The sequence below is a fragment of the Syngnathoides biaculeatus genome, chromosome 23, assembly GCF_019802595.1.
Source record: "Syngnathoides biaculeatus isolate LvHL_M chromosome 23, ASM1980259v1, whole genome shotgun sequence".
NCBI lineage: Eukaryota > Metazoa > Chordata > Actinopteri > Syngnathiformes > Syngnathidae > Syngnathoides > Syngnathoides biaculeatus.
In genome coordinates, this window is record NC_084662.1 from 2,723,280 (window position 1) to 2,750,228 (window position 26,949).

The following is a 26,949-nucleotide window of genomic DNA, read 5'->3' on the forward strand; positions in this document are numbered from 1 at the left end:
GCCAGGTGGGCACTCTTCTTTACCCGTTTCCAGTTCACAATGTCCTTCCAACCAGGGACCAACAATGGCAAACCCGATGCCCTTTTGCGGATATATGAGCTGAAGCCGGACTCCTGGAATCCTCCTTCGTCTCGATCTTCATGTGGGAGATAGAGACTCAAGTGAAGGAGGCACTGAAGGACACTCCCAGCTCGGCTGGATGCCCCACCAATAGGTTGTTTGTTGTGCCCCCACTGAGGGGGAGGGTCATCGGCTGGGCCCACACGAATCAGACTATGTGTCATCCGGGCATTTTTTATTTCAAAAGCATGACGAATTGGTGAGTGTGCACCATTCAGTTATGCATCCTTTGTAAATAGTATATAAGTACATAAAAAATTAAGTTGTGACAGTACATGGGGAAAAAAGGTTCCAACAAACCAGTCTTTTGAAGTAATGGTTTTGAAGCTTATTCATTGTCGTAAAACATTTTTACAGGAGGTACAGTATTTATTTTCACACTGAACATGGCACACAATTTTAAATTAGTCTGCAAAACATGTTGACGTACTCTGACCCACATTCCAGGACAGGAGATGGCAGTAATGCATTTTTAAATTCAATGCCACCCGCCAACAAATAAGGAGAAAAAGAAGATGAAGCAAACGGAGAAGAAGAAAGAGGAGAAGAAGAAGAAGAAGAAGCGGAAAATTTGATATTTACCTCGAAACCTGTTGTTATTTGAGGTCTTTGCTTTCCCGTTTCTAATTTTAGCTGAATTGGCAGTCGTTATTATCATCAAGTGGGTGGTTAGTATTTAGTTAGACATAACGAGATGCGCTTCGACTGGGTGACACAAAGGTCAGATTTTGTATCGGTTTCCAAGAAATGTAAACTATTTACAGTTCTTTTTAGTTAAATACATTTATAATCTTTACAACGCTGCAAAATTCAGGAACGATTCTAGTATCGGAGTACGTATTCTCCTAAACAATTCAAAAATCCTTCCTCTAACTAGACTATGTCATTGGAAATGATTTTACACCACTTTTATGACGGTTCCCCCCAGAAATCACTGTAAATCAGGGGTGTCAAAGTCATTTTTCTCACGGGCCACATTGTACTTCAGAATCAGATTAATTTTTTTATTTAATGTAATAACAAACGTGGAATTTGTGTCGTACAAACTGAAGAGCATAATATTTTCCCAATCTGTTTTTCCAGGTGGATCGTTATTGAACATGGCAATAAATGCAGCGCAAGAGGCTTTGATTACCCAGATTTTCGAATCTTATATCACAGAGCATCATCGTGATGATATCATCAAGTTCAGTGCAGCCTCCAGTGACGACAGTCATCAACCTATTGTTATCAATGCAATGACATTGTTCGAAGCCAATATGGAGGTAAATATACATGGACTAAAATATTGAATGTAACATAAAACATGTATTGTATTTTGCTCTTTTGTATTTGGACAGCACAGCTAAAATATATTTATTCACAATATTTGACAAATATTTTTTCCTTCATTTTATACACATGTTGCTGTACGTTTGTTTTTCTTTCTGAATTTGGCAGTCCGGTACCCTTGCCCCTCCCTTTGCGATTGGTGTAGGCGGTTTTGTTGAGCTGCGGGACAGCCTAGGTTCCTTGGGAGTGAGTGGCGTCCCCCTCACTGATCTAAAAAAAAGAGACTGGATAGCGCATTGGCCATCGTAGCTGAAGTCGCCAGAAGCAGATATCCACCATCTTGATACTCCCAAAACAACCATGCCGACCTGTGTTAATCGCCAGTTTCATGGCTGTGAATATGTATTTACATATTCAGTGTTAACACTTGGGACTTCTGTGGAAATGTATTTCTAAATAAAACATACATGGATGTCCCTGGCTGGCTGGCTTCACACAATCGACACACCGCTACATATATATGCGCTATCCAGTCTTTTTTTTTTTTTTTTAAGTCAGTGGTCCCCCTGGGTCTGTTCCCAGCAGAATGAGCTTGCTGTTTTGCCCCCACCCCCCCATGGGTGGGAGGGATCTGGCCCTCGCCCACCCTCTATGTACTGTCACAGAAACTCGGTACACCAGTTAACTAACATGCATGTGATATGGTGTTCATTCACTAATACGTTCCATAAACAAAGACTTGGATTGCTTAATCTTTGAACTCACAAGTTCTTGCAGGTGTTTTGATACTATAAAACATGTCACCATTCCACTCATCACTAGCACTGCCTTGCTAAGTTCCCACATCAAGTTCTGCCCTTTTCTGTCCTCTCTTATGTAATCATGTAATTTATGGATGTTGCCATTTTTCTGCCAATTCTAAAAGGACACATATAGGTCATAAAATGCACATGTTCCTATAGTTTTACGTACACAATGATTGGGTCCACTGTACCAATACGTTTGAAGGGGAGTACATCTGCATCTCGTATAAGTATGATTTAATGTACAGGTACTTTATGTTATCCTAACTTATTCTGTATGAAAGGCTAGTCTTAAGTCCTCGGCAATTCACAACCTGTGTGAGGAACACACTGTTAACTGCGCTAATGAATAATCACGTTATTATGCAGAAATACACAGTTAATGATACTAAAAAAAAGCATCTTTTTTTATCACACAGAAACCTTGCAAAAACACACACATTGAGCAAATTACTTCACAATGAGTGTCCTGAATTGGGATTACCTTTGTAGCTACTGCACAATAATATATATCAGTGTGAGTATATTTCTTAATGTATTTGTGTTTGTTTGCCCACAGATTGGTGACTATTTCAATGTTTATCCCAATGATGTCCTGACAATATTTGACAATGTTTTGCAAAAAACAGCCATTGAGATGTCAAAGAATACCTCTGTTGAGCATTTGTATGTGCAATGCCCAAAAGAGCCAAGAATGAAAAAGACCCTCCATGCACGTATCACAGGTAAGTTGCCAAAATCGACTTGATGGTACCAGTCATCCATCATCTTCCATTTATCTATCATTGGGTCATGTGGGCAGCATCTTACCAGAAAAGGGCAGACGGACTCTCTACAGCCAATTCTTGCAGCTGTTTGAGGGGCATCACAGAGTCTCTCAGATCAGCTAAGAGACATAATCTCTCCAATGTCTACTGGGTCTTGTCCAGGGCCTCCACTTGGTAGAGGATTCAGAATCAGGATTATTGGCCAAGTGTGTAAAAACACAAGGAATTTTTCTCCGGCAGTAGGTGCTGCCCTGGTACAACATTCAGAACAAAGAAAACAAAGTAACAGTGACAAAGAACAAGAGACGTTTGTGTTTATAGGAACTATTCCTGTTTAGTCACAGATGTGCAAGATTTGTAAAGTCTTCTTCATTTAGAACAGGTAAGAGTGTGTCAACGTCCCTCAGTGTGTTAAGATTGTACAGAGTTCCTTTACCCGTTCGGGGTTCCCCTTATAGACCAATGTACTAACAATTGTGCAAAGGCAGCTGTTTAAAGTGACAAAACGTGCAATAGTCTACAAATATAGACCAATCCAATCACAATTGTGCAAAGGCAGCAGTTTAAAGTGACAAAACGTGCAATAGTCTACAAAATATATTACTAATTCTGATTGGACCTGGAGGATGTGAGGAAGTGTCCCAACAATGGCACAAGGCAGAAAATAGTAGGTTCGCTGATCAAGAAATTAATGACTTAGTTGCCAGAGGCAACAAACTGTTTGAATGCTTGCTGGTTTTTACGTGCATTGATCAGTAGCGCTTTCACAACGGAAGGACCTGGAAGAGCTGGTGACCGGGGTGTGGAGGGTCCAAAAGTATCCTGCCCTCTCTGGACCTAATTCGAGTTGCGTGCAATTCTTTAATAGTGTGTAGACTGGTGCTGTCTCCCACTTCAGGTCCTCTGAGACTGTAATTCCCAAGAACTTGAAGGTCTCGATGGTTGACACAAGACAGTTGGACAGCGTCAGGGGCAGGTGTGATGAAGGATGCCTCCTGAAGTCCACAAACATCTCTACAGTCTTTAGAGTGTTAAACGCTAGGTTGTGTTGACCACATCAAAGTGCCAGTCTCGCCACTTCTTGTCGATAGGCAGAGCCCTCACAGTGTTTGAGGCCTATGCCCATGGTGTCTTCTGCGAACTTCAAGAGTTTGACAGTTGGATTCTTCGTGGTGTAGAAGAGAAGAGCAGAGGGGAAGGGACACAATCTTGGGGTCACAAGGTCTGGGCTTGGCACTTTCTTCGTCTTTTGTTCTTTGAAGATCTGTCTAACGTCCCTTCATAGATGTTAAATGGGGGAGTGGAAGGTGGTGCGATTGGTGGGTGTGTGGTGTGGAAGTGTCTATTTCAAATCTGCAGTAAAAGCTATTTAGGTTGTTGGCTACCCTGCTTTTGTTTTCTAATTGGGGGGGTGGGGGGGGGGGGGATGTCGCTTGTGATTAGTGAGTTGAGTCATTAGCCCAGAGATGTTTTTCCATTTTAAATGTATTGTCCCTCTTTGCAATGTTCCTGAAAATACCTCCGCTAAGTGACGTTAAGAAGGCAACCTAACCGCCTCATCTGGCTCTGCTTGATGTAGAAGTGTTTCTCATCCTTGGTTTGATTAAACCGCAGTGGTTTGATGAGTCAGTCGCAGGGGTTCAGGGAGGCACAAAACACACATTGTGTTTGCCTGTCTGCAAAAGCCTTTTTAAGCAGTGTCAGATTCCGCTTATCTGCAGGACTAATCAGGAGAAATGTCCTGACCGACTCTCTAATTAAAGGGTTCAGCTACCCCTTTACCCCAGCCAACGGGGACGGGAGCTTCTCAAGTCGGTGTTGAGATGAATTCGCCTAGGTGAACTAAGCCAATCAGGTCTGCCCTCACTTATCAGCCCTTATCGAGTAACCTTACTAAGGAAAAGGGTGACAAAGTGATCGCTCCGCTTTTACAGAAGCTTTATCTCTTATGAATCGATTGCACTTGTCATTGACCTAGTAAATTTAACAATCCTTGTTAGGATCGTTCGGATTTGTTTTTATATTAAGCCGGAGTTTATCAATGAGTGACTGATTCAAATAGAATTTTCGACTAGATGATGTTAATGTCATTGAGACTCGATCTTTAATGGTTGAATGGTAAAAATGAGACAACTCATGATAAAAATGACAAAAATAGATGAAAATGAAAGTTTAAGTATTTAATAGAATGATAAAAATTGTTCAGATAACATTCATTACTCGACAGTTACTACCGCCAGTCGCGGGGTACGATTGCAATGTTAAGGCAAAATTCAATGTTAATTGAACATAAATCAATAAACGGAAAAATGATTAATACGATGATACTGATGGTAAGTTGGATAAAGTAAATAATAAAAGTAGTAAAAATTAATAAAAATGAAGTAAGATTAAAAGCATTAGAAAATCGGGAAACTATACCTTTTTGAGTGAGCCTTTTAGGGGTGATCCAGTCCTACAAAGCTCGAAGCCTAATGTAATAATAAGGAATTTTAGGATTAGTGAAGCCAACTTTCCCTTCTTAGGTAACCACGTAATATCACTGGTATTGTCCTGCCATTACTTTTTTATAGTAGTTGTTTTGCCAGTTCCCAATCGAACATGAAGAAGTAAAAAATAAGCATCCCAAGTTGCTCGAAGACTTCTCCCCGCCAGCTTGTCCTACGACTATTACTCCCTGCAGAAAGGCCTGTCTCTTTGCCAGTGTAAAACGAACAAAGAGCTTCGAACTTCCGTATCCAAGGCTTTTATAGCTTTTGGGTGGAACATTTATGCCCCCATTAGCTCACTCAAAATAGGGCAAGGCGCCCGCAAACTTAACTGTCACTTCCCTTTACATCAACGACCAACAGGTTCATCCTGTAGATATCACCAATATAAGTTTCATTCTAGTTCTTAAGCAATAGCGATAAATGTGTCAACATTCTTGTAAATACAATTCTCTCATGCATTCAACAGGCTTGTTCTCGTTGGTCGCACATCTTGTGTTGCCTTGTCTGAGAAAGACAGTTATACACAGGTTGTATTCTTTACACAAAGCAGTTTCAAAGCATCATATTCTTCACTAATGGTTAAATGGAAACATAGTAATTTAAAAAAATGGGATTAGTTGCTTGCAAACATCCTGTGTGGTAACTCAAGGGTGTCACAGGCTTCCTGTTCAGCAACCAAGCGATGCTGCAAACATCCTGTTTGTCACTTGTAGGCAGCTGTGCTCCGCCGTTGAAAAAAACGTTGAAATCCGCAGGGTGTGAACAGCTGCTGAAACGCATCTTGTTGATGTCTTTTTGTCAAAAACAAGATGTGAATACAAAGATATGAAAATAATTGTTTTTTTTAAGATTACTGACTTTGGTATATGTATGTAATACAAAGATATGAAAATAATTGGGTTTTTAACGTTACTGACTTTGGTATATGTATGTAATGCGGTGAGATGCTAAGTGGGAAGGCTACGTTTATTAGAGAGACCTTTGCCGTGCTGGAGATCTAATCAAGTATAATTTGGTTTGGCGACATCTGGTGTTCAATTTGAGAGTTGCTTCTAGGGCTCAGCTCAACACATGAACCCAAGCCACACAAGCCAATTACTATCTATTTGCTCCATTGCTATACGTGGTATGGAAACTTACTTGACAACAGCATTTTAAAAATTTAAATGCTGTGTATAGGCATTCAAAATGCAGCATTGCGTCAAGGTGGGCCTTTACCATTGTGGTGCTGGACCTCAAATTGAAACGTTTCTTCTCATAATTGTTTAACAATACGCCAATGATGCATTTGAGGTTAGCCACATCATTGTGGCTTCAGAGGGTTTATGTAATAGGAGAAAGAGAGGGCAAAGTGATTTCAGAGTACAAACAGCAATATATACGAAATAGACTTGCGAGTAGCAGCCACATTGTTGGGGATGTTATTCCCATTGCCAGCAATGAGGATAAGTGAATAAATCAGAATCAGCTTTATTGGCCAAGTGTGTAACAACATACTAGGAATTTGTCTCCGGCAGTTGGTGCCGCCCTGGTACGACATTCAGAACAAAGAACAAATAAACTAACAAGAACAGAGAACAAGAGACTTTTCTGACTGCAGGTGGGTCTGGAATGTTTGTATCCTCACAACAAATGTGTTGTTCACCCTTAATGGAAATCTGTTTTCTATTTCAGTGAGTTTTTTTTTTTTTTAAACAGAACAGTAATCCCTCATTTTTCACAGTTAATTAGTACCACAGCCACCCACAAAAAGTGAAAAACTGTAGGGGTAAGTGTTTTTTTTTTTTCATTGGTCCATGTTGTCTTGCTGGAGATGCCGCAGCAGTCAGTTATTTGACAGGCGTTCTACTTCCTAGTTTTCTTGACACCTCCCCCCTCTGCTCTTAAAGGGGTACACTCATAATTACAAACAGAACACGCATCCGCAACTCTATATCTGCAGGCATGACTGGTGGACTGCACCTGTAACTTTATATCTGCGGGCATGACTGACCACACCCGTAAATTTTTCAAATGTGAGTGACTGCTGCATTGTAAATATATTAAATGTATTTTTGCTTCATTGGTCCGTGATGTCACGCCAGGGATGGCGCATTGGTATGTAGCGATCAGGCTTTTTTTTTTTTTTTTCTTTTCTCTGAAATCCGCGATACACTGAATCCGCAATAGGTGATCCGCCAAGTAGAGAGCGTTTACTGTCCAATGGGTTTGCTCTGTTTTCTTAAAGTTCATTGTTTTCATTCTCATAAGACGCCCCCCTCACCCCATTATGCATAAAAATGGACTCATCCCAATTCACTAATGTACCTAAAACTAATTTCATTTGTTATTAATTAACTAATTATTAAACCTGTCTGTATGTTCGTGATTATAATAATGCATTTGTCTCATATCGCACTTTTCAAAGAATTATAGTTGCACACGATTCATTCAGTCCTAAGCTAAACCCTATGGCTGTCTGACATAAGCGTGGCTACCATTATGTCCCTATTGACCTTCCAACCACCACCAAACAACTAACCACATTCATTCATTGGCAAATGGGGTTCAGTGTCTTATTCCAGGACACAACAAACGCATGGGCTCTGGGGAGAGGGTGGTGGGGTTTGGGAGTATGAACCGGCGACCCTCAGGTGGTAAAGCATATCTTTAACTTCTAAATTTGTTTAAAATACAGGAGAAACTAATGCAGTTTTTTTTTTAAACTCAAAGTTTGACAAGCCACAAAATGATTTACTGTAGAACAGTCTGGCTGTAGCAATCCATGACTTAATTCCCTTTTATATTTTAATCTCAAAGTAGACAGCAAGAACTGTTATCTCTCTCATGTGTACAGGCCTACCAGTTTGTCCCGAGCTTACCAGAGACACAATTCCCCGGTCCAGGGATGTTGGGCATTTCTTGTCTGTCACTGCAACTGTTATACGTACCAGTGTTGCCAAGGTATGGCATAACACTTTCTGTGCAGTGTTCAATAGTTACCTGAAATTACACTGTCTCATGAAAAGTTCCAACTGTTTATTATGGTAATATAGAAAATATTTGACATAGGGAAATGGTAGACATTTTACAGTTTCACTTTTTGATGCTTGTTTTTTCTGCTTCATCAAAATGTTACATTCTGCCATCAATCCAAATTTCAGTTTTTCAAGTACAAAGACTACATTTTATTATTGTCCTATGCCACATTTAGATTGCTAATGTTTGATTTGTGGCTTTGTTGTATATTAATTATGTTAAACGAAATCGAAGTTAAGATTACGAAGATGCAGCATTAGGAAAAGATAACACCTGATAGAAAATTAGGTATCCAACTGGGTGAGACGTGGGTTGCCCAGGATAGTAGACAATTTGTTGCGTGTTCAGTGAACCCAATTTACATGTTTTGGATTGGGGGACTGGACCCACAAGTTAGGGCATGAAAGGGCCAACATGTTATTTCAACCTACATGTGTAACCATGGGTGTTATTTTGGGTCTATTGTTGCTTACAGGTTCATCAATCTGTGCTTATTCCTCCCACTTTCATAGGTCCTGGAATATGAGCGTAATTACATATGCACCAAGTGTCGTCATGTTTTCATTCTGCAAGCAGACTTTGAGCAATTCTATTCCTTTGTCCCACCGATGTCCTGCCCCAATACTGATGGCTGTAACTCATGCAACTTCAGCTGTCTGTCAGGAGGTTCTGAGCCCGCTGCCTGCAGGGATTACCAGGAGATCAAAATACAAGAGCAGGTAAGCTCAATTATGTATTTTCATACCATCTGTTCGCTCAACAAGTAATTTCATTCATCATCCAAATTGCAGGTGCAGAGGTTGTCAGTGGGAAGTATTCCTCGTTCTATGGTTGTGGTTCTGGAGGATGACCTTGTGGACAGGTGTAAGTCAGGTAGGAAACCCAAGTTGAAGTGCCAAAGCAATTTAAACTTTCTGTAAGTTAGTTTCAATTTGTGTAATTGGTCTGACAAGTCAAAAGATGCATCCAAGAAATAAATTAAGAAATAAAAAACATTTCCTTGTAAAATGGCAATTCACGGATTGCAGATTCAGAGCCTCTTAGATTGGGATGATCTCTATAAAGCTGTTACACTCTTGCACATTTGTGGTTCAGGAAGTACTGGTGGCTATTTGACTATTGAGTGTATTGTGCATCGGTGTACATCAGGGCTGTCCAAACTTTTTGCCATGAAGGCCAGATTTTGTTAGGTCAAAATGTGCAGGGAACGACCATTCAATCCAACATTTTTTGACTCAATAACATATACAAACAAATTATTATTTTCAGATGGCAGACTTGGCATTTCCATACAAATTTTTTTCATTTTCAAGTTTTTAACCAAAATCACTAAATTTTTGACCCTAAAGAAATTAAGAAAAAATCTGTCTGGGGAAAAAAAACTTTGGGGAAGGTTATATGTACCCAATATCTTATATACCTTATTAGTCACTATTAAACACTCACTATAAGAGGCCCCGGAGCTCAGTGGTTAGAGCACTGGTTTGGTACACCAGGGTTGTGGGTTCATATCCCACTGGGGCCTCCACTACTTGAGAAGGGTTGTGTCAGGAAGGGCATCTGGCGTAAAAATTGTGCCAAACATATATGTGCGTTCATCTGAGATGACACGCTGTGGCAACCCCGAAAGGGACAAGCCGAAAGAAACTAAACGCTCACTATAAACTTTTAAATTCAAAACTGTGCCCAGTGCATTTTCTAAAGTGGTTTTGCTCATATTAAAAAAAATCTGATATTTTAGAATTTATTCACCAAAGAGAACCAAACATATCTTTCCTCCACTCATGTCAAACAAAGATCTTTCCTGCACAATGTAGTCCAGCTCTGGTTCATTGACTATTGTTTGATTCACACAGGAGAGAGTCACTTAGTCTTGTTGTTACACGCCTCTTGGTAATGTTCGTGACCGAAAATGTCTTTTCACACAAGTATGTAGAGCCAAACAAGCGCAGCATTTTCGTCGCAACTGTTCGAATCTCTGGAAACTTGCCTCCATCCAGCTGGTGGCAGAAGTCGACTAGCGAGAGCTGTTGGTACTGGCTGCGACACTCTGCGTCACAGTGAAACTCAACGAGCTCCAGCTTCAGGTGACTTGGAGCGTTATCGGGCTCCATGGAGACAGGAGAGGAAAAAAGTGTCCTTTTCAATAGCTGCAAAGTCCTTAAAGTGGTGCTGAAACCCCTCTGCCAATGATACTGTATGTCAGCTACATATCTTGTCATTTGGGCACAAATATTGTTCTGTTGGAAACTCCCTGAAGGCTTGTTTTCAGTGTATTCAGGTGTTGTGTTATGTCAACTAAAAATCCCAAATCTGCCATCTTAAACCAGATTAGTTACATTAGATAATTCTGGTTTTGGTTGTCCCTTTTTTTGCCAAAAATTATCCAATTTCTTCCATAAGGCATTAGAAGCGCTGCAGTGCAGACCCCCGACTGAGCCATCTTACGCCATTGTAAAACACAACTAATCCCTATTCAGCCTGGATGTCAAGCAGAAACTCTTAAAACTCCCGTTGGCTCAAAGCTTTGGAGCGAATATAGTTGATCGCCTTCATCACCGGTTTCGTAGCATGACTCTATTTCATGTGTAGAGAACTTCTTGATGAATAATACAGTGACGTTTAATCGCTTTGCCTCCTTCTGACTTTGTTGTGGATAAGGGTTGACAATCCATCTCGCACGCCAGACATGACAGATGCATCATCTGTAAACATCCCAATGACTTTTTTCCAGTCTAGTTATATCTTATCTATGACAGAACAAAGAGAAACGAATAGTTCCTCTGGTTTGGTCTTCTCTGGCCACTCCTCTAAAAAAAATCAGTAATTGCGCCTTGTCACATGCGTCCATACTTTCATCGCAAGCGAACAAAAAAAAAGTCCAACTCTCCTCCTTTTGTCTTTAATTCTCTCTTAATATCTCATGAAACTTCTTCAGTTCTCTATACCACAGTGTTAAGAGCCAGGCAACCTGGTAAAATATCGTTTCTTCTCAGGACAAATTTTCTCAACTGTTTTAGCACACAGTCTTTGATAAATTCACTCTCAGTGAAAGGTTTCCAGTGCTTGGCATCAGCGATGCTACCTTGTACCTTGCCCTTGTAGTATGTTCATTTGACAAAGGCTCTTGTGAAAAAGCGCTGCTCTGCTGGTGAAACAGCTTCCAGTTTCAAATTTGTGCCGCGTTCGTCTCCGCTAAGCTTGTCATAGTTAGCATGTTTTGTCTAGTAGTTCCGCTTGACACTGATTTCCTTGAAAACAGCTACATTCTCATGGCAAATAGGGCTGACAGTTGTTGCGCAATTCAGAAAAAAAAATACTCCCAATTTACACTAGTTCTTGAATCAGTGGTAGTCACTGTCAATTTATTATTATTTTTAGCAACAATCACCATGTTTGAAATGGTATGTGCTGAAAAGATGACTAGAGGTCAGATGTCAAGCGCAACCAGGATGTGGCCTCAGCGCTGCTGTTACTGGTGAAATGTAAAATGTTTTTTTTTTTTTTACACGAGTATTTTATACAATAGTCAACAGTGCAAGCAGGCCGTATGTAATTGATTTTCTTACAGAGGTCGCGGGCCAGTGAAAATCTGAACACAAGCCGCAATTGGCCCCTGGGCCAGACTTTCGACATGCCCGGTGTACATCCTTATGGCTGACTTTCATGTAAATGAATCGGCACACAACCTGCATTTTAATGAGATAATGCTGAGTGTGGATATTGAACTCAAATGGACGAATACATACAGTAACTTCTCCTCTGGAAAGTATAACATATTTACCTTGAATTGCACACAGTAAATCGAAATTTTGAAAATCATATAAATATGCTGTAGATAATGGTTTCTCCAGTACTTTAAGGATTTCATCTGTTGTGCGGATTTTATGGAATTTACTGTCATTTCGTGTGTGTAATGTGTAATTTTTTCTCCCCCCAAATTTTCAAAGGTCAATAGTGTGCATTGTAAATAGGCATAGTGGAAAATGGAAAAACTTTCACATTTTAGAAATGTATGCTGTCATCTAGTGATTATGAAAAAGCTTTACACTTTCATTACAAAATGCCATTGCGACGTACAGGTTATGAGAGAGGTGTAGACTTTCATATATCATATTATACGTGGGTGCCCATTAAACATGAGAAATTACCGTAACCCCCGTGACAACCAAGGGACTACTGTGTACCACCATTTAGTTTAGTGTTGTCTGAGCTAGTGTTTTTATTTAACTGTCTACCCAGGAGATGATGTGACTGTTTATGGAGTGATGTGCCAGCGTTGGAAACCTTTTTATGATGGTTCTATCTGTGATTTGGAGCTGGTTCTCAAAGCCAACAACATAGAAGTCAACAACCAGCAGGGTGTTGCTTCCTTACTCATAGAAGATGTTCAAAAGGAATTCAAACAATTCTGGGAGTGCTACAAATATGATCCATTAGCTGGTAAGAATTCTTCTCAGTTACTGTGTTAAATTATTTTTCAATGGTTTTCATTGTATCTCCACAATCTGTAGGCAGGAACCAGATCTTGTTGAGTCTTTGCCCTCAAGTGTTTGGCATGTATGTGATTAAACTGGCCGTTGCCATGGTGTTAGCTGGAGGAGTACAGAGAATAGATTCGTCGGGGACCAAGACCAGGGGTATTTATCCAGTTTTATGTTTCTATTAAAAGTATATGTCAAGTTCAAACAGCTAATGGCATCTGAAAATTGCCGTTGCCATCCGTGAAACTGCTGCATGATACGGGTTTATGTCCCATGAAGGAAATGATCATGTTGATGCTCATCACATTGGTATCTTACTGTGAAATTAATTTTTCTAAGGTGAATGTCACTTGCTGCTTGTTGGTGACCCTGGTACAGGCAAGTCTCAGTTCTTAAAATATGCAGCTAAGATGATGCCTCGCTCTGTGCTCACTGCTGGAATTGGTTCAACAAGTGCAGGTATGCGACCTTTATCAGGCTTTTGATTTTCTCACAAGGATGTGACTACTTAAGATGCCAACATGTCCAATCCGTTACAATATCTTGTAAATTGGCGTAGGACTAACTGTTGCAGCAGTGAAGGATGGAGGTGACTGGCATCTGGAGGCAGGAGCCCTGGTACTCTCAGATGGAGGTTTATGCTGTATTGATGAATTCAACAGCATCAAAGAACATGACCGCATCAGCATCCATGAAGCTATGGAGCAACAATCGATTAGTGTGGCTAAAGCTGGGTAGGATATTAAGTTGAAGGTTATTCTATAGATAAAACAGTAATGACTTGTTTGACCAAATTGAGTACAGATAAACCATTTTTACCTTCTCTATAGACATCACTCAAAGGTTGTATTGTTAATAAAAAGCTGTGATAGTGCAAATAAATGATTGTGCTCCTCTACATTGTTTCTTCTCTCCACAGTATGGTGTGTAAACTGAACACTCGTGCTACCATTCTGGCAGCTACAAACCCCAAAAGCCAGTATGACCCAAACGAATCACTGTCGGTTAATGTGGCATTGGCGAGCCCTTTGCTAAGTCGCTTTGACCTGGTTTTGGTTCTGCTGGATAACAGAAACGCAGATTGGGACCGCATCATCTCCTCTTTCATACTGGAGGATAGAGGTAGGGAAAAGAATATGAAATTCAAATTATTAAATATACATTATGGAAATAATGACTAATTCTAATACTGCACTGCTGATGACTAATACTTTGAAGTAGAAGGTTGGAATTGAAGTACACTCAGTGAATGATTTACAGAATGATATTGAGGAATAAAAATAGATTCTGCAGATAGTTATGATGATTGCTATTTGTTGTTTTTTCCAATTTGATGTAATCATTATCCATTAGCTATAAATCTAACAAATTGCAAAGTTGCACATTTTCAAGTAAAAATGTCATTCTCAATTACTGTTTCAACTAATGGCCGCTTGGTGGCCTCATATTTCTTAGCACCACCACCTGTGTGGAATCTCCATGTTCACTCCGTGCTTGCGTTGGTTTTCTTAGGGTACCCCAGTTCCCTCCTACATCCCCAAAACACATGGTGAGGTTGACTGAAGACTCAAATTCTTTGTTAGCGTGAGTGCCAATGCCTGTTTGTCTATGTGTGCCCTGGAGTTTGCTGCCAACCAGTTTAGAGTGTAGCCTGTCTCACGCCCATGACACGGTTGCAGATAAGCTCAATGGAACATCGACAGATGGACTTATCGAGTGCAGTGGAATCTCAGAATTCGAATAACTCGGGGGTTGTACAAATCTGACCTCAAACAAAGAATCAGCATAAAAAAAGGCCTCGGATTTCGATCCAATTCTTAGAGTTGGAGGAGGGGGCACTAGACAAGCCACGACCAACTTTGAGTCAAGTAGGCTGTCATAGTGTGAGCACATTTCCCATTGCTTCTCAAGATTCATCCATCCATTATCTACCACTTTTCCGGGTCGTGTCGCGGGGGAAGTAGCTTCAGCAGGGATATCCAGACTTCCCATTCCCACCCACTTCTTCCAGCTCTTCTGGAGGGATCCAGAGGCATTCCCAAGCCAGCTAAGAGATATAGTCTCTCCAGCGTGTCCTGGGTCGTCCTCAGGGTCTCTTTCCGCTGGGACATGTCTGGAACACCTCACCAGGGAGGGGTCCAGGAGGCATCCGAATCAGATGCCCCAGCCACGTCATCTGGCTCCTCTCAATGCGGAGGAGTAGCGCCTCGACACTGAGCCCCTCCCAGATGACCGATCTTCTCACCCAATCTTTAAGGGAGAGCCCGGACACCCTGCGGAGGAAACTCATTTTGGCCGCTTGTATCCGGGATCTTATACTTTCGGTCACGACCCACAGCTTGCCCATAGGTGAGGGTAGGAACATAGATCGACTGGTAAATTGAGACCTTCGCCTTTCGACTTAGCTTTATCATAATGAACCGAAACAAAGTCCACATCACTGCAGACGCTGCACCGATTCGTCTGTCGATCTCCGGCTCAATTCTTCCCTCACTCGTAAACGAGACCCCAAGATAATTGAACTCCTCCACTTGGGTGAGGATCTCATCCCCGACCTGGAGAGGGTACGCCACTCTTTTCCAACTGAGGACCATAGTCTCGGATTTGGAGGCACTGATTCTCATCCCAGCCGCTTCACACTCTACTGCGAATCGCTCCAGTGAGAGCTGGAGATCACGGCTTGATGAAGCCAACAGAACCACATCACCTGCATGCACAGAGATGCGATGTTGAGACCACAAAACCAGACACCCTCTACACCTCTGCTGCGTCTAGAAATTCTGTTCATAAAAGTTATGAAGAAAATCTGTGAGAAAATGCAGCCTTGGCGGAATCCAATTCTCACCGTAAATGAGTCCGACTTATTGCCGGCAAGGCGGACCAAACTCTGACAGGGGTCGTACAGGGACCGAACAGCTCGTGTCAGTGGGTTCAGTACAACATTCTCCCAAAGAACCCCCATGTTCTTCGTATTCACAAAACACATGTAGACTGGTCAGGCCATCTCCCATGCACCCTCGAGGATCCTGCTGAGGGAATATAGAGCTGGTCCACTGTTCCACAGCCAGGACGACAACCACATTCCTCCTCCTGAATCAGAGACTCAACTTCCTGACAGACCCTCCTCTCCAGTAGACCTTACCAGGGAAGTTGAGGACTTTGAACACTCTATAGTTGGAACACACCCTCTGGTCACCCTTCTTGAAAAGGGGGACCACCACCCCAGTCTCCCAATCCAGAGGCACTGTCCCCGATGTCCACGCGATGTTGCAGAGGTGTGTCAATCAGGACAGCCCCGCAACACCCTGAGCCTTTAGTAACTCCTGGCAAATCTCGTCCACCCCCGGTGCCGTGCCATCAAGGAGCTTTTTAACCACCTTGGTGACCTCAACCTCAGAGATAGAAGACCCCGCTTCAGAGCACCTAGACTCAACTTCCTCGTGGGAAGGCGTGTTGATGGAATTGAGGAGGTCTTAGAAGTATTCTCACCACCGACTCGCAACGTCCCGAGTTGAGGTCAGCAGCACCCTGTCCCCACTATACACTGTGTTGACGTCGCACTGGTTCCCATTCTGAGACGGTTGACCAGAATTTCCTCAAAGTTGTCAGGAAGTCGTTCTCCATGGCCTCACCAAACTCCTCCCACGCCCTGGTCTTCCCCCCAGCGACCACCAAAGCTGCATTCTGTTTGGCCAGCCGGTACCTATCTGCTGCCTCAGGATTCCCACAGGCCGGAAAGGCCCGATAGGACTCTTTCTTCAGCTTGACAGCATCCCTCACTGTTGGTGTCCACCAACTTGTTCGTGGGTTGCCACCACGACAGGTACCGACCACCTTAGGGCCAAAGCTCCAGTTGCCTAGAAGGGGTGCTCTCCAGCACTCCCTCTAAGGACTCCAAAAAAGCTGGGTACTGTGTACTGCTGTTAGGTGCATAAGCACAAACAACAGTCAGTACCCATCCCCCTACCTGCAGGCAGAGGGAGGCTACCCTTTCATCCAACGGCGTAAACCCCAACTTACAGGCCCCGGGCATGGGGGCAATAAGTATACCCATACGTACTCGGCGTCTCTCCCTGTGGGCAACTCCAAAGTGGAGGAGAGTCCAACCCCTCTCAAGAGGAGTGGTGCCAGAGCCCAAGGGGTGTGTAGAGGAGAGTCCGATGAGATCTAGTCAGAACCTCTCGACCTCACACACCAACCCGGGCTCCTTCTCCTCCAAAAAGGTGACATTCCATGTCCCTAGAGCAGGTTTCTCTAGCCGGGGATCGAATTGCCAAGGTCCCCGCATTTGGCCACCGCCCAGCTCACAAGTGGTGAGCCCATGGGAAGGGGGACCCATGTCACCCTTTCAGGCTGTGCCCGGCCGATCCTCATGGGTGCAGGCCCGGCCACCAGGTGCTCTCCTTCGGGCCCCACCTCCAGGCCTGGCTCCAGATTTAATTTGTGTTGTCATCATAGTGGTTTTGAAGTCTTACTTTGTCTGGCCCCTCACCTCGTACCTGTTTGCCATGGATGACCCTACCAGGGGCATGAAGCCCCAGACAATTTAGCTCCTAGGATCATCGGGACACCCACACCCCTCCACCACGATAAGGTGACGGCTCGAGGAGGGGGATTCTCCAGCTTTAAAATAAAATAATTTCCAGTACTTTCTTTGCCATGGGCACAAAGAAAGAATGCAGTGCTACCAGCAGCAAAAGAAAAGGAAAGTTGAGTGACCCACAATGGATTTATGGAAGGAGCTCTCTAGTATCTTGTGGCTAAGTCAGCTATTTCCGAAAGAACAACAGTATAGTAACACAGATAATAAAATAAGAGAAACTGTTCTGCCCCAAGTGTTTAATATGTTAAGATCGATTTTATTAGAAAAGATCTGTTTGTGTTGTTAATTTTGAGAGTGCATTGCTGAGCTTTTATTTTGAAACTGTAGAATACAGGAAGTAGGAAGTGCTGAGCAAAACGGTAAAAAAAAAGCATGTCAACAGTTGAAAGATGTAGCACGTTGAAATCAGCTTATTCCTGTGCATGAATCCGTCAGAAAGCAATAGCTGTGAGTAATTTATGTTCTTTACATGTTTCAGAAGTATTGTTAGTAACTTTAACAGTATCTTTGTGTATATTTGTGAGCTGCACTGATTTAGTAACTTTACATGTTGTATTCATTCTCATGAGATAGCTAGCAGCAGTATGTGTATCTGCTACTCACTTCAGTAGAATGCTGTTGCTGTTTGTGCTTAGACTTACTGAATGTGAATGTTTAATTCATATACTAATGGAAGATGTTTATACTCCATACTGATTTGACATTGCATTCTGTTTAGTATGTTTTGTATTTCTTTTTCTAGTTTCACTCCATTTTCATTCTGTCACCCGACTTGACCTGTTAAGAAGTCATTAAAGGAGCAAGCATGCTCACTTCCTGGCTCTTGAAAAGGAGTTTGGCTGGCTGTTTATTCATGTTAGCACTTTGGAAGTAAAACACATGAAGAGAACAGTACAGAAACTATTGAAGACTTAGCCAGTCAAATCATGGAGGATGACATTGGTGTAACACTTACCCCTTCCTTCTCGAGTCCCTTCGATACCATCACACAGGTGTGGTGTCAATCCGTGATGACCCACCCCGCTTGGTCATTTCCACCACCTCCAACTCTGCTTCCTGTTTCTCTTCAGTCCCACCATCTCTAATTTGTGCATCATTGATGGCTTCACCACAGTCTTATGAGTTTTGCCCTTCATCCTAGAAGAGAATCATCTTTGACATAAGATACCTGACACCTTCCACCTGCTGTTCCAGTCTGTTTGGAACAGTTTCTTCACTTCTTTACCATGCTTACCATTTCTCTGGACTGTTCACCCAAAGTATTTGAAGTCCACAACCCTTGCAATCTCTTCTCCCTGTAGCCTCACTCTTCCCCTCCACCGCTCTCTTTTTTACAGTGAAGAAAATAAGTATTTGAACACCCTGCTATATTGCAAGTTCTACCACTTAGAAATCATGGAGGTGTCTGAAATTTTCATCGCAGGTGCATGTCCGCTGTGAGAGAGATAATCTAAAAAGAAAAATCCAGAAATCACAATGTATGATTTTTATTTAAATTATTTATTTGTGTGATACAGTTCCAAATAAGTATTTGAAAACCAATGTTAATATTTGGGACAGTAACCTTTGTTTTCAGGTCAAACGTTTCCTGTAGTTGTTGGCCAGGTTTGCACACACTGCAGAAGGGGTTTCAGCCCACTCCTCCACACAGATCTTCTTTAGATCAGACAGGTTTCTGGCCTGTCGCAGAGAAACATTGAGTTTCAGCTCCCTCCAAAGATTTTCTTTTGGCTTAAGGTCTTGAGACTGGCTAGGCCACGCCAGAACCTTGATATTCTTCTTATGGAGCCACTCCTTGGTTTTCCTGGCTGTGTGCTTTGGGTCATTGTCATATTGAAAGATCCAGCCACGACCCATCTTCAATGCTCTCACTGAGGGAAAGAGGTTGTTCCCCAAAATCTCAGAATACATGACTGCGGTCATCCTCTCCTTTTTACAGTGCAGTCGTCCTGTCCCATCTGCAGAAAAACACCCCCAAAGTATGATGCTACCACCCACATGCTTCACATTAGTGATGGTGTTCTTGGGATGGAGCTCATCATCAGTCTTCCTCCAAACACGGTTAGCGGAATTATGACCAAAAAGTTCCATTTTATTCTCATCTGACCACAAAACTTTCTCCCACGACTCCTCTAAATCATCCAAATGGTCATTGGCAAACTTAAGACGGGCCTTGACATGTGATGGTTTAAGCAGGGGAATCTTCCATGCCATACGTGATTTCAAACCATGACATCTTAGTGTATTACCAACAGTCACCTTGGAAACTGTGGTCCCAACTCTTTTCAGGTCATTGACCAAGTCCTGTCGTGTAGTCCTGGGTTGATTCCTCACCTTTCTAAGGATCTTTGAGACCCCACGAGGTAATATCTTGCATAGGGCTCCACTCCGATTGAGATTGACATGACTGTTTGCCTTCTTCCATTTTCTTATGATTGCTCCAACAGTGGACCTTTTTTCACCAAGCTGCTTGGCAATTTTTCTGTAGACCTTTCTAGCCGTGTGGAGTTGTACAATTTTGTCTCTGGTGTCTATGGACAGCTCTTTGGTCTTGACCATGTTACAAGTTCGAGTCTTACTGATTTGTATGGGGTGGACAGGTGTCTTTATGCAGCTCACGACCTCACACAGGTGCATCTGATTCACGATAATACATGGAGTGGAGGTGGACTTTTAAAAGCGGACTAACAGGTCTTCGAGGGTCAGAATTCTAGCTGATAGACAGGTGTTCAAATACTTATCTGCAGCTGTATCACACAAATAAATCATTAAAAAAATCATACATTGTGATTTCTGGACTTTTCTTTTTAAATTATCTCTCTCACAGTGGACATGCACCTACGATGACAATTTCAGACCCCTCCATGATTTCTAAGTGGGAGAACTTGCAGTGTAGGAGGTTGTTCGAATACGTATTTTCTCTACTGTATATATATATTCAGTATTACTTTGTGTAATCTTCATTCCCCTCCTCTACGGCGCATGCCTCCACCTTTCTTTTCTTTCATCTGCTCCATGCTTTTACTGCAGATTACAATGTTATCTGTGGACATAATGGTCCAAGGGGTTTTCAGTCTAACCTTATCGGTCAGCCTATTACCACTGCAAAACCTGTCTTGTCACGATTAAATGTTGAATTCCAAATTCAAGCATGAAGAAAGTATTAAAAATTGTACCCCAATCTTGGTTCTTAGGACTTCCTTCTGAAAGCTCCGCCCTATGGTCGATGGAGAAAATGAAGGTGTATTTCAGTCTGATAAAGCGTTTGCGGCCCCAGGTTTCGATTGAGGCCAACTCAATCTTATCAAGGTACTACCAGCTGCAAAGGCAGAGTCAAGGCCGCAGTGCTGCACGCACAACCATCCGCATGCTCGAGAGTCTCAGCAGGCTGGCCGAAGGTGAGCATGCCATTTTAAAATAATGTATTCATTTTTCTTTCCATTTAAACTCGATCCAGCATATTTCTTCTGCCATTGAATGAAGAAAAACAAGTAAAACATGTACCATGTAACAAGGCACATTAGGATCCATCTTCGACAACACTCATGTTGAAGTATTGATTTCAGCTCATGCTAGACTCATGTACAGAGAGACAGTGACAATCGAGGATGCTGTTATGGCCGTCTCTGTAATGGAGTGTTCCATGCAGGTATTAAGTCTATTTTCCGTTTTTCTCCTCACAAAGTACCGTAATTTCCGGCCTATAAGCCCCGACTTTTTTCACACACTTTCAACTCTGTGGCTTATACGGTGAATGGGCTAATTTAGGAATTTTTTCTAACGGCCGCAAGGGGGCACTCGACCTGAAAAGGTAAGAGTGAGACCGGTGGAATATAGAGCTCGTGCACTTGACGTCACCATTTTCACAGCGCCATATTGCCAGTCAAAAAGAGCTGCTCGACAGTGTGGGGGACATTGAAATAGAGCAGAATATTCACTAGCCTGGGACTTGTTGTGCTATTGGTTGTTACAACAGATGAGATGGATATTCAAAGAGATAATTTATGGAATACCAGCTGAAAAGATCGATGGATTTCGGCAATTAAACGTGATTGATGGTGCCCAACCAGATACACACGACTGTGTAGCGATCACTTCATTTCCGGTAGGAATTATTCTTTTCAATCTCAAATTCCCAAGAAGTATTTATTATGCCAAGTTGGCTCATTTGAGAACAATGAGAACAACAACAACAAAAAACACAGGGAGTCGTCTCCAACATACACGGTAGTGTGTTGCGGCCACACTTTAAACTTCGGTAAACCCTCTCCCTGACAGACTTTTAATATGGATTGTTCTCAAATGAGTCCAATGTGTATTTATAAAAAGAAAATAAACTGATGGTCACAGTGATGTTTACGTTGGTTAACGTGTGGCTGCATCACACTTTCGTGTACTGGGGCCAAAGCTTATCCCAGCGGTTTATTTTATTTTTTTTAAATACGCATTGTACTAATTTGAGAACAATGCATATTTAAAAAAAAAAAAAAAAAAACGTTTCTCATGGAGAGGTTTTCCGAAGTTTAAAGTGTGGCCGCAACACGCTTCGTGTCGTTTTTTCTCCCCAATCATAGTTAATGAATTCGAGTTTTGTATTTGTATTGGAAAAAATCTCAGTGGCTCCATCACTATGTGGGATTTATTCTTGATTGAGAAAGGATCCAGCAACAAAGTATTTGTATGCATCCAGACTTCTCTACGCTTTCAAACTCTTCCATGTAAAATTCCATGACTTACTCACCAGATACATGTTTAGATCCACTTGTCCAAGACAAGCGGAAGCGGGTTAGCAGTCCACTTTCTTATCATCGAAAACATCAACTTCGGTATTAAATATAGGTCCTCTATGCCAAGTGTCTCTCATTTTTCCATGTAAATTTGTTTATCACCTAAATGTTTAACGGTATCGGACAAAACTCTGGGCATCGTGGTATAAGACATATTTTCGTGCCGTCTCCAACAGACTTAGCATTGTATATGCTTTGCTAGACAGTTAATATGGCCAGTCACATGACTTCGGTGACGTAGGTGCATGAGCTCTATATGTGCCGAGGAAGTGACTTTTACCGCTCCTGCCCTGTTAGCGCTGCGCTAGCGTATTACTGCCGTGTCTCAGTGATTTTTACCAGTATGTTTTTCAGCCCTGTTAGCGCGGCATTGACGCGGCAGCACTCGCGTTAAACTCTCTGATTACCGTCTTTCTTCGTAAATATCTCGTGTTTCAATGTGGGCACTTGCGGCTTTTACACAGCTGCGGCCCATGTATATCCCAAATGGTATTTCCTTTACAAATGTACTGGGTGAGGCTTATAAACAGCCGCACTCTGTAGGCCAGGAATTACGGTATCTACAAAATGTTCTTAACAATAACGTGGTTTCAGTGTTTAGATTGTCCAACACACATTTCAGTACAGGATATGTTAAATAACTGTGCTTTTACACAGATAACTGGTTAGTTTTAACAGATTTAACTGATCTAAAGTGCTGACACTACTTCTACAATCTGTGTTTGTCTTTGAACCTCTTAGGGTGGTGGTTTGCTTGGAAGTGTAAATGGAGTGCTTACTTCATTCCCTGATGACCCTGGCCAACAGTATCAGACACAGTGTCAGGTACTGTTAGAAGTACTTAACCTGCCCCACTTGCTTCAGAAGGAGAGGGACAGATTGGCCAAGTGGGTAAAATGTAGACTTTGACTGTCTCTAATACCTTTGTTGATTCATGTCAGACCATTCAGGAAGGATTTTGCGTTGCCATCATTAAGGTTTTATTAATGCAGTGAGTGGAATGAAGTTGATAGACGTAGTCTTAACATTAAAAAATTGGAACCACCTCGGACTCACTGACTTGAAAAGACTTGCTACTTTGACTAAATCACTGACATACCAATACTGTACCGCTCTCTTTATATGTGCAATCTGCTGTTCTCCTGCAGATAAATATAAGTAACAACATAATGCTGAAGTACAGTCACTCACATTTGACGAGCGCTACCACACGCCTTTGCTCTGAAAAATGTGCACAGCTGAACAAGAAAAATCACGTGCGTGGGCATTTACGGAAGTGATGCCAAACGCGCAAAAAGCTGCTTCACGCACTGCGAACGTATTTACGTCGAAAGTCATCAACATAATGAGCCATGTCAAAGGAAATTTAGTTACACCAGGGGTGCTCAATGCGATGACCGCGAGGCAGTGTGACGGCGTGCCCCCCCACGCCCCCCCCCAAAAAAAACAACAACAAAAAAAATATGTTACACTATCATCCACCTCGTCGCTTGATTCAGGTGTGGCCAATACGTTGAGCGCGCATCCCAAAAACATGCAACATTATTGGACACTCTAAGTTGCCCATAGGTATGATTGTGAGTGCGACTGTTGTCTGTCTCCATGTGCCCTGCGATTGGCTGGCAACCAGTTTAGGGTGTACTTTGCCTCCTGGCCGATGACAGCTTGGATTGGCTCCAGCACTTCCGCGACCCTTGTGAGGATAAGTGGTGAAGAAAATGGATGGATGGATTTACCAATCCATCAGAACATATCCCATCTATCCATACATTTCTGTAAACATTTTCTGTACTGCTTATCCTCACTAGTCACAGGCGTGTTGGAGCCTATCTTAGCTATCTATTAGACATGAAACTACTGTACATTCATCTTTGTGTACTTTTCTTCCCTTTTTTTTAATGCAATGTTTTTACATCGTGCCCCCTAGTGTTCTGACAGAGATGGTGGATAAAATTGTACCTTGATAACAGGATGAAAAAAATTCCTCTTTTTTTTAAATTCAAGCCTTATGTTTTTGAAAGCCAAGTAATCGCAAGTTTAAACGGATATCTATTTATATTTGTTTGAAATTGCTTCTATAGAAAAGTTTGTGATCAACCAAATGCAGCTTGCTTCTATATGCACATTGTGAATTTAATCCAACCAAAGCAAATTTATTTATACCACGCATTTCATTCAAAAGGTAACTCATTGTGGTTTACATGATTAAAAGCATTTAGAAACAGGAAAAAAAAGTGTTTAAACACTTAAAACTGAGTGCAAGAAATATTTAAAATAGGAATTACTCTAAAATGCATGAAGACTGCGACTGCTGTGGAGAAAGCGAAATAGAGACCGTAAATAGGAGGCCCGCTTGCTAGAACATGTCTTTATGTGCGTGCAATGGATGTATCTGCCACACGCGAATTAAGCGATAAGATGGATGATAGGCTACCATCTTTTTTTTTTGGGACGCAGTCATACGATCGACCGTGAGGCAATTTTGGTCGAGACATTAAGCATCCCTTTACATTATATACTTTGAATGCTTTTTCGGGCGGGGTGGAGATTTGGAACGGATTAGGCAATTTACATGTAAAATGTGGTTCTACTTACGAAGAAAATTCCCAAACAACTTCTGGAAAGGATTAATTTCCTGAGTAGAGTTACCAGTATGAGCCTGTCTCAGTTTTGTTTTGGTGTACTTGAAGAACATTTTGGCTCATCCAGTTATTGTTTTAGACGGTGGTATAACACCTAAATTGAACTGTTAAACAAAAAAAGATGTAAAAGAGGAAACCAATTCATCGTTCATTTTTAAGTGAAATGTATCATTTTCAGTTTTGTATTTACACACCCAATTTCAATGATGTTGGGACGTTGTTGAACACAAATAGAAACAGAATACTGTAAGATGATCATGTTCAACACTACGAGACAATGTTTAATGATTTAGTGAATAAAATGTGTTTTTAGCAAATACTGTAACCATTAACTTTAAATTTTAAGGCAGCAACACATTCCAAAAAAATTGGGACAGATGACAAAAAAAACTTGGCTTCTTTTTGTTTTGAATGCTCATCCAACACTTGCTTGGAACATTCCACAGGTGAACAAGTTAATTGGGAACAGGTGGGTGTCATGATTTGGTCCAAAAACATTGAATGCCTGTGACCTTCGATCCCTGGGCATCCCTGCATCAGAAACTGACATCAATGTGTAAAGGACATCACCATGTGGGCTCAAGATGACTTCAGAAAACCAACATCAATAAATACAGTTCGACACTATTCATGTGCAACTTAAAACTCTACTATGCAAAGCAAAAGCCATTTATCAACAACAACCCCGGATACTATTAACTATGGATCAAGAGGTTTCAAGGCATTGGAGGTTCACATGAAACATCAAAAACATATCAAACAACTGGAAGCAAGGAAAACAAACTTTTCCATAGCTGGTACATTTGGATGTCAACCCAAGGCCAACAAACCATCATCCCTAGTTTTTACGTCCAGTACTACCGATATTGAGAGGCAAGATCTCCCAAAACAATCAACCCATTTGCAGACAGGGTCATCAATAACGAGGTGAAAGTTAGCAATTTCTTGTAAAAATGTCCATTATTTACTGATAATGAAACATGACGTGAATAATTGTTGTCAAGTTCATGCGTTTCAATCATTTACAAAAACAAGAAATTAAAATGTTTTTGAATGGAGACGATATACACGCTATGAAAGCACACTTGCATGCCATGATGCAAATCTGATTTCAATTTAGTTTCACTTCAAGCAGTTTACTTTGTTGAATGTGAATTTGAATTTGTAATTCTTTGGGGTAAAGGTATGCACCGAAATAATGAACGATCATATTGCGTACATTTTGAATGCAGCCCTATGGGGGCACAAACCAGTGCAATCTGTAGGCCGGTCCCAAGCCCGTATAAATGCAGAGGGTTGCGTCAGGAAGGGCATCCGGCGTAAAAACTGTGCCAAACAAATATGAGCGTTCATCTAAAGAATCCCATACCGGATCGGTCGTGGCCCGGGTTAACAACGCCCGCCCCCGGCACTGCTAACCTGCAGGGCGTCGGTGGAAATTCAGCTACTGTGGGTCGAAGACAAAGAAGAGGAGGAAACCAGATCCAGCGTCAGAAGAAAAAAAAGAATGCACAGAGCCTACAACTGAGTGTAGGGACTTTGAATGTTGGGACTATGACAGGAAAAGCTCAGGAGTTGGTTGACATGATGATTAGGAGAAAGGTTGATATTCTGTGCATCCAAGAGAGCAGGTGGAAAGGTAGTAAGGCTAGAAGTTTGGGAGCAGGGTTTAAATTATTCTACCACGGAGTAGATGGGAAGAGAAATGGAGTAGGGGTTATTTTAAAGGAAGAGCTGGCTAAGAATGTCTTGGAGGTGAAAAGAGTATCAGATCGAGTGATGAGACTAAAATTTGAAATTGAGGGTGTTATGTATAATGTGGTTAGCGGCTATGCACCACAGGTAGGATGTGACCTAGAGTTGAAAGAGAAATTCTGGAAGGAACTAGATGAAGTAGTTCTGAGCATCCCAGACAGCGAGAGAGTTGTGATTGGTGCAGATTGTAATGGACATATTGGTAA

The 26,949-nt window shown here is 41.8% G+C and overlaps 1 protein-coding gene across 12 annotated transcripts in view; it reads left to right on the forward strand.

Annotated features, from left to right (window-relative positions):
* Positions 1 to 636: 636 nt before the first annotated feature.
* Positions 637 to 26,949, forward strand: part of mcm9 (minichromosome maintenance 9 homologous recombination repair factor) — a 37,857-nt gene continuing 11,544 nt past the window's right edge. For 2 of the 12 annotated variants that reach the window (XM_061812422.1, XM_061812423.1), the window contains exons 1-14: positions 655 to 840; positions 1,204 to 1,385; positions 2,755 to 2,920; positions 8,291 to 8,397; positions 8,985 to 9,191; positions 9,264 to 9,345; positions 12,715 to 12,915; positions 12,987 to 13,112; positions 13,296 to 13,415; positions 13,516 to 13,690; positions 13,876 to 14,078; positions 20,754 to 20,957; positions 21,126 to 21,208; positions 23,088 to 23,171. In XM_061812422.1, the coding sequence (XP_061668406.1) occupies positions 1,221 to 1,385; positions 2,755 to 2,920; positions 8,291 to 8,397; positions 8,985 to 9,191; positions 9,264 to 9,345; positions 12,715 to 12,915; positions 12,987 to 13,112; positions 13,296 to 13,415; positions 13,516 to 13,690; positions 13,876 to 14,078; positions 20,754 to 20,957; positions 21,126 to 21,208; positions 23,088 to 23,171 (1,923 nt within the window). In that variant the 5' untranslated portion in view covers positions 655 to 840; positions 1,204 to 1,220. Of the gene's footprint in view, positions 954 to 1,203; positions 1,386 to 2,754; positions 2,921 to 8,290; positions 8,398 to 8,984; positions 9,192 to 9,263; positions 9,346 to 12,714; positions 12,916 to 12,986; positions 13,113 to 13,295; positions 13,416 to 13,515; positions 13,691 to 13,875; positions 14,079 to 17,893; positions 18,007 to 20,753; positions 20,958 to 21,125; positions 21,209 to 23,087; positions 25,300 to 25,434; positions 26,163 to 26,949 lie in introns of those variants that run through there. The other 10 variants (XM_061812421.1, XM_061812416.1, XM_061812417.1 and 7 more) reach the window with 10 other exon arrangements.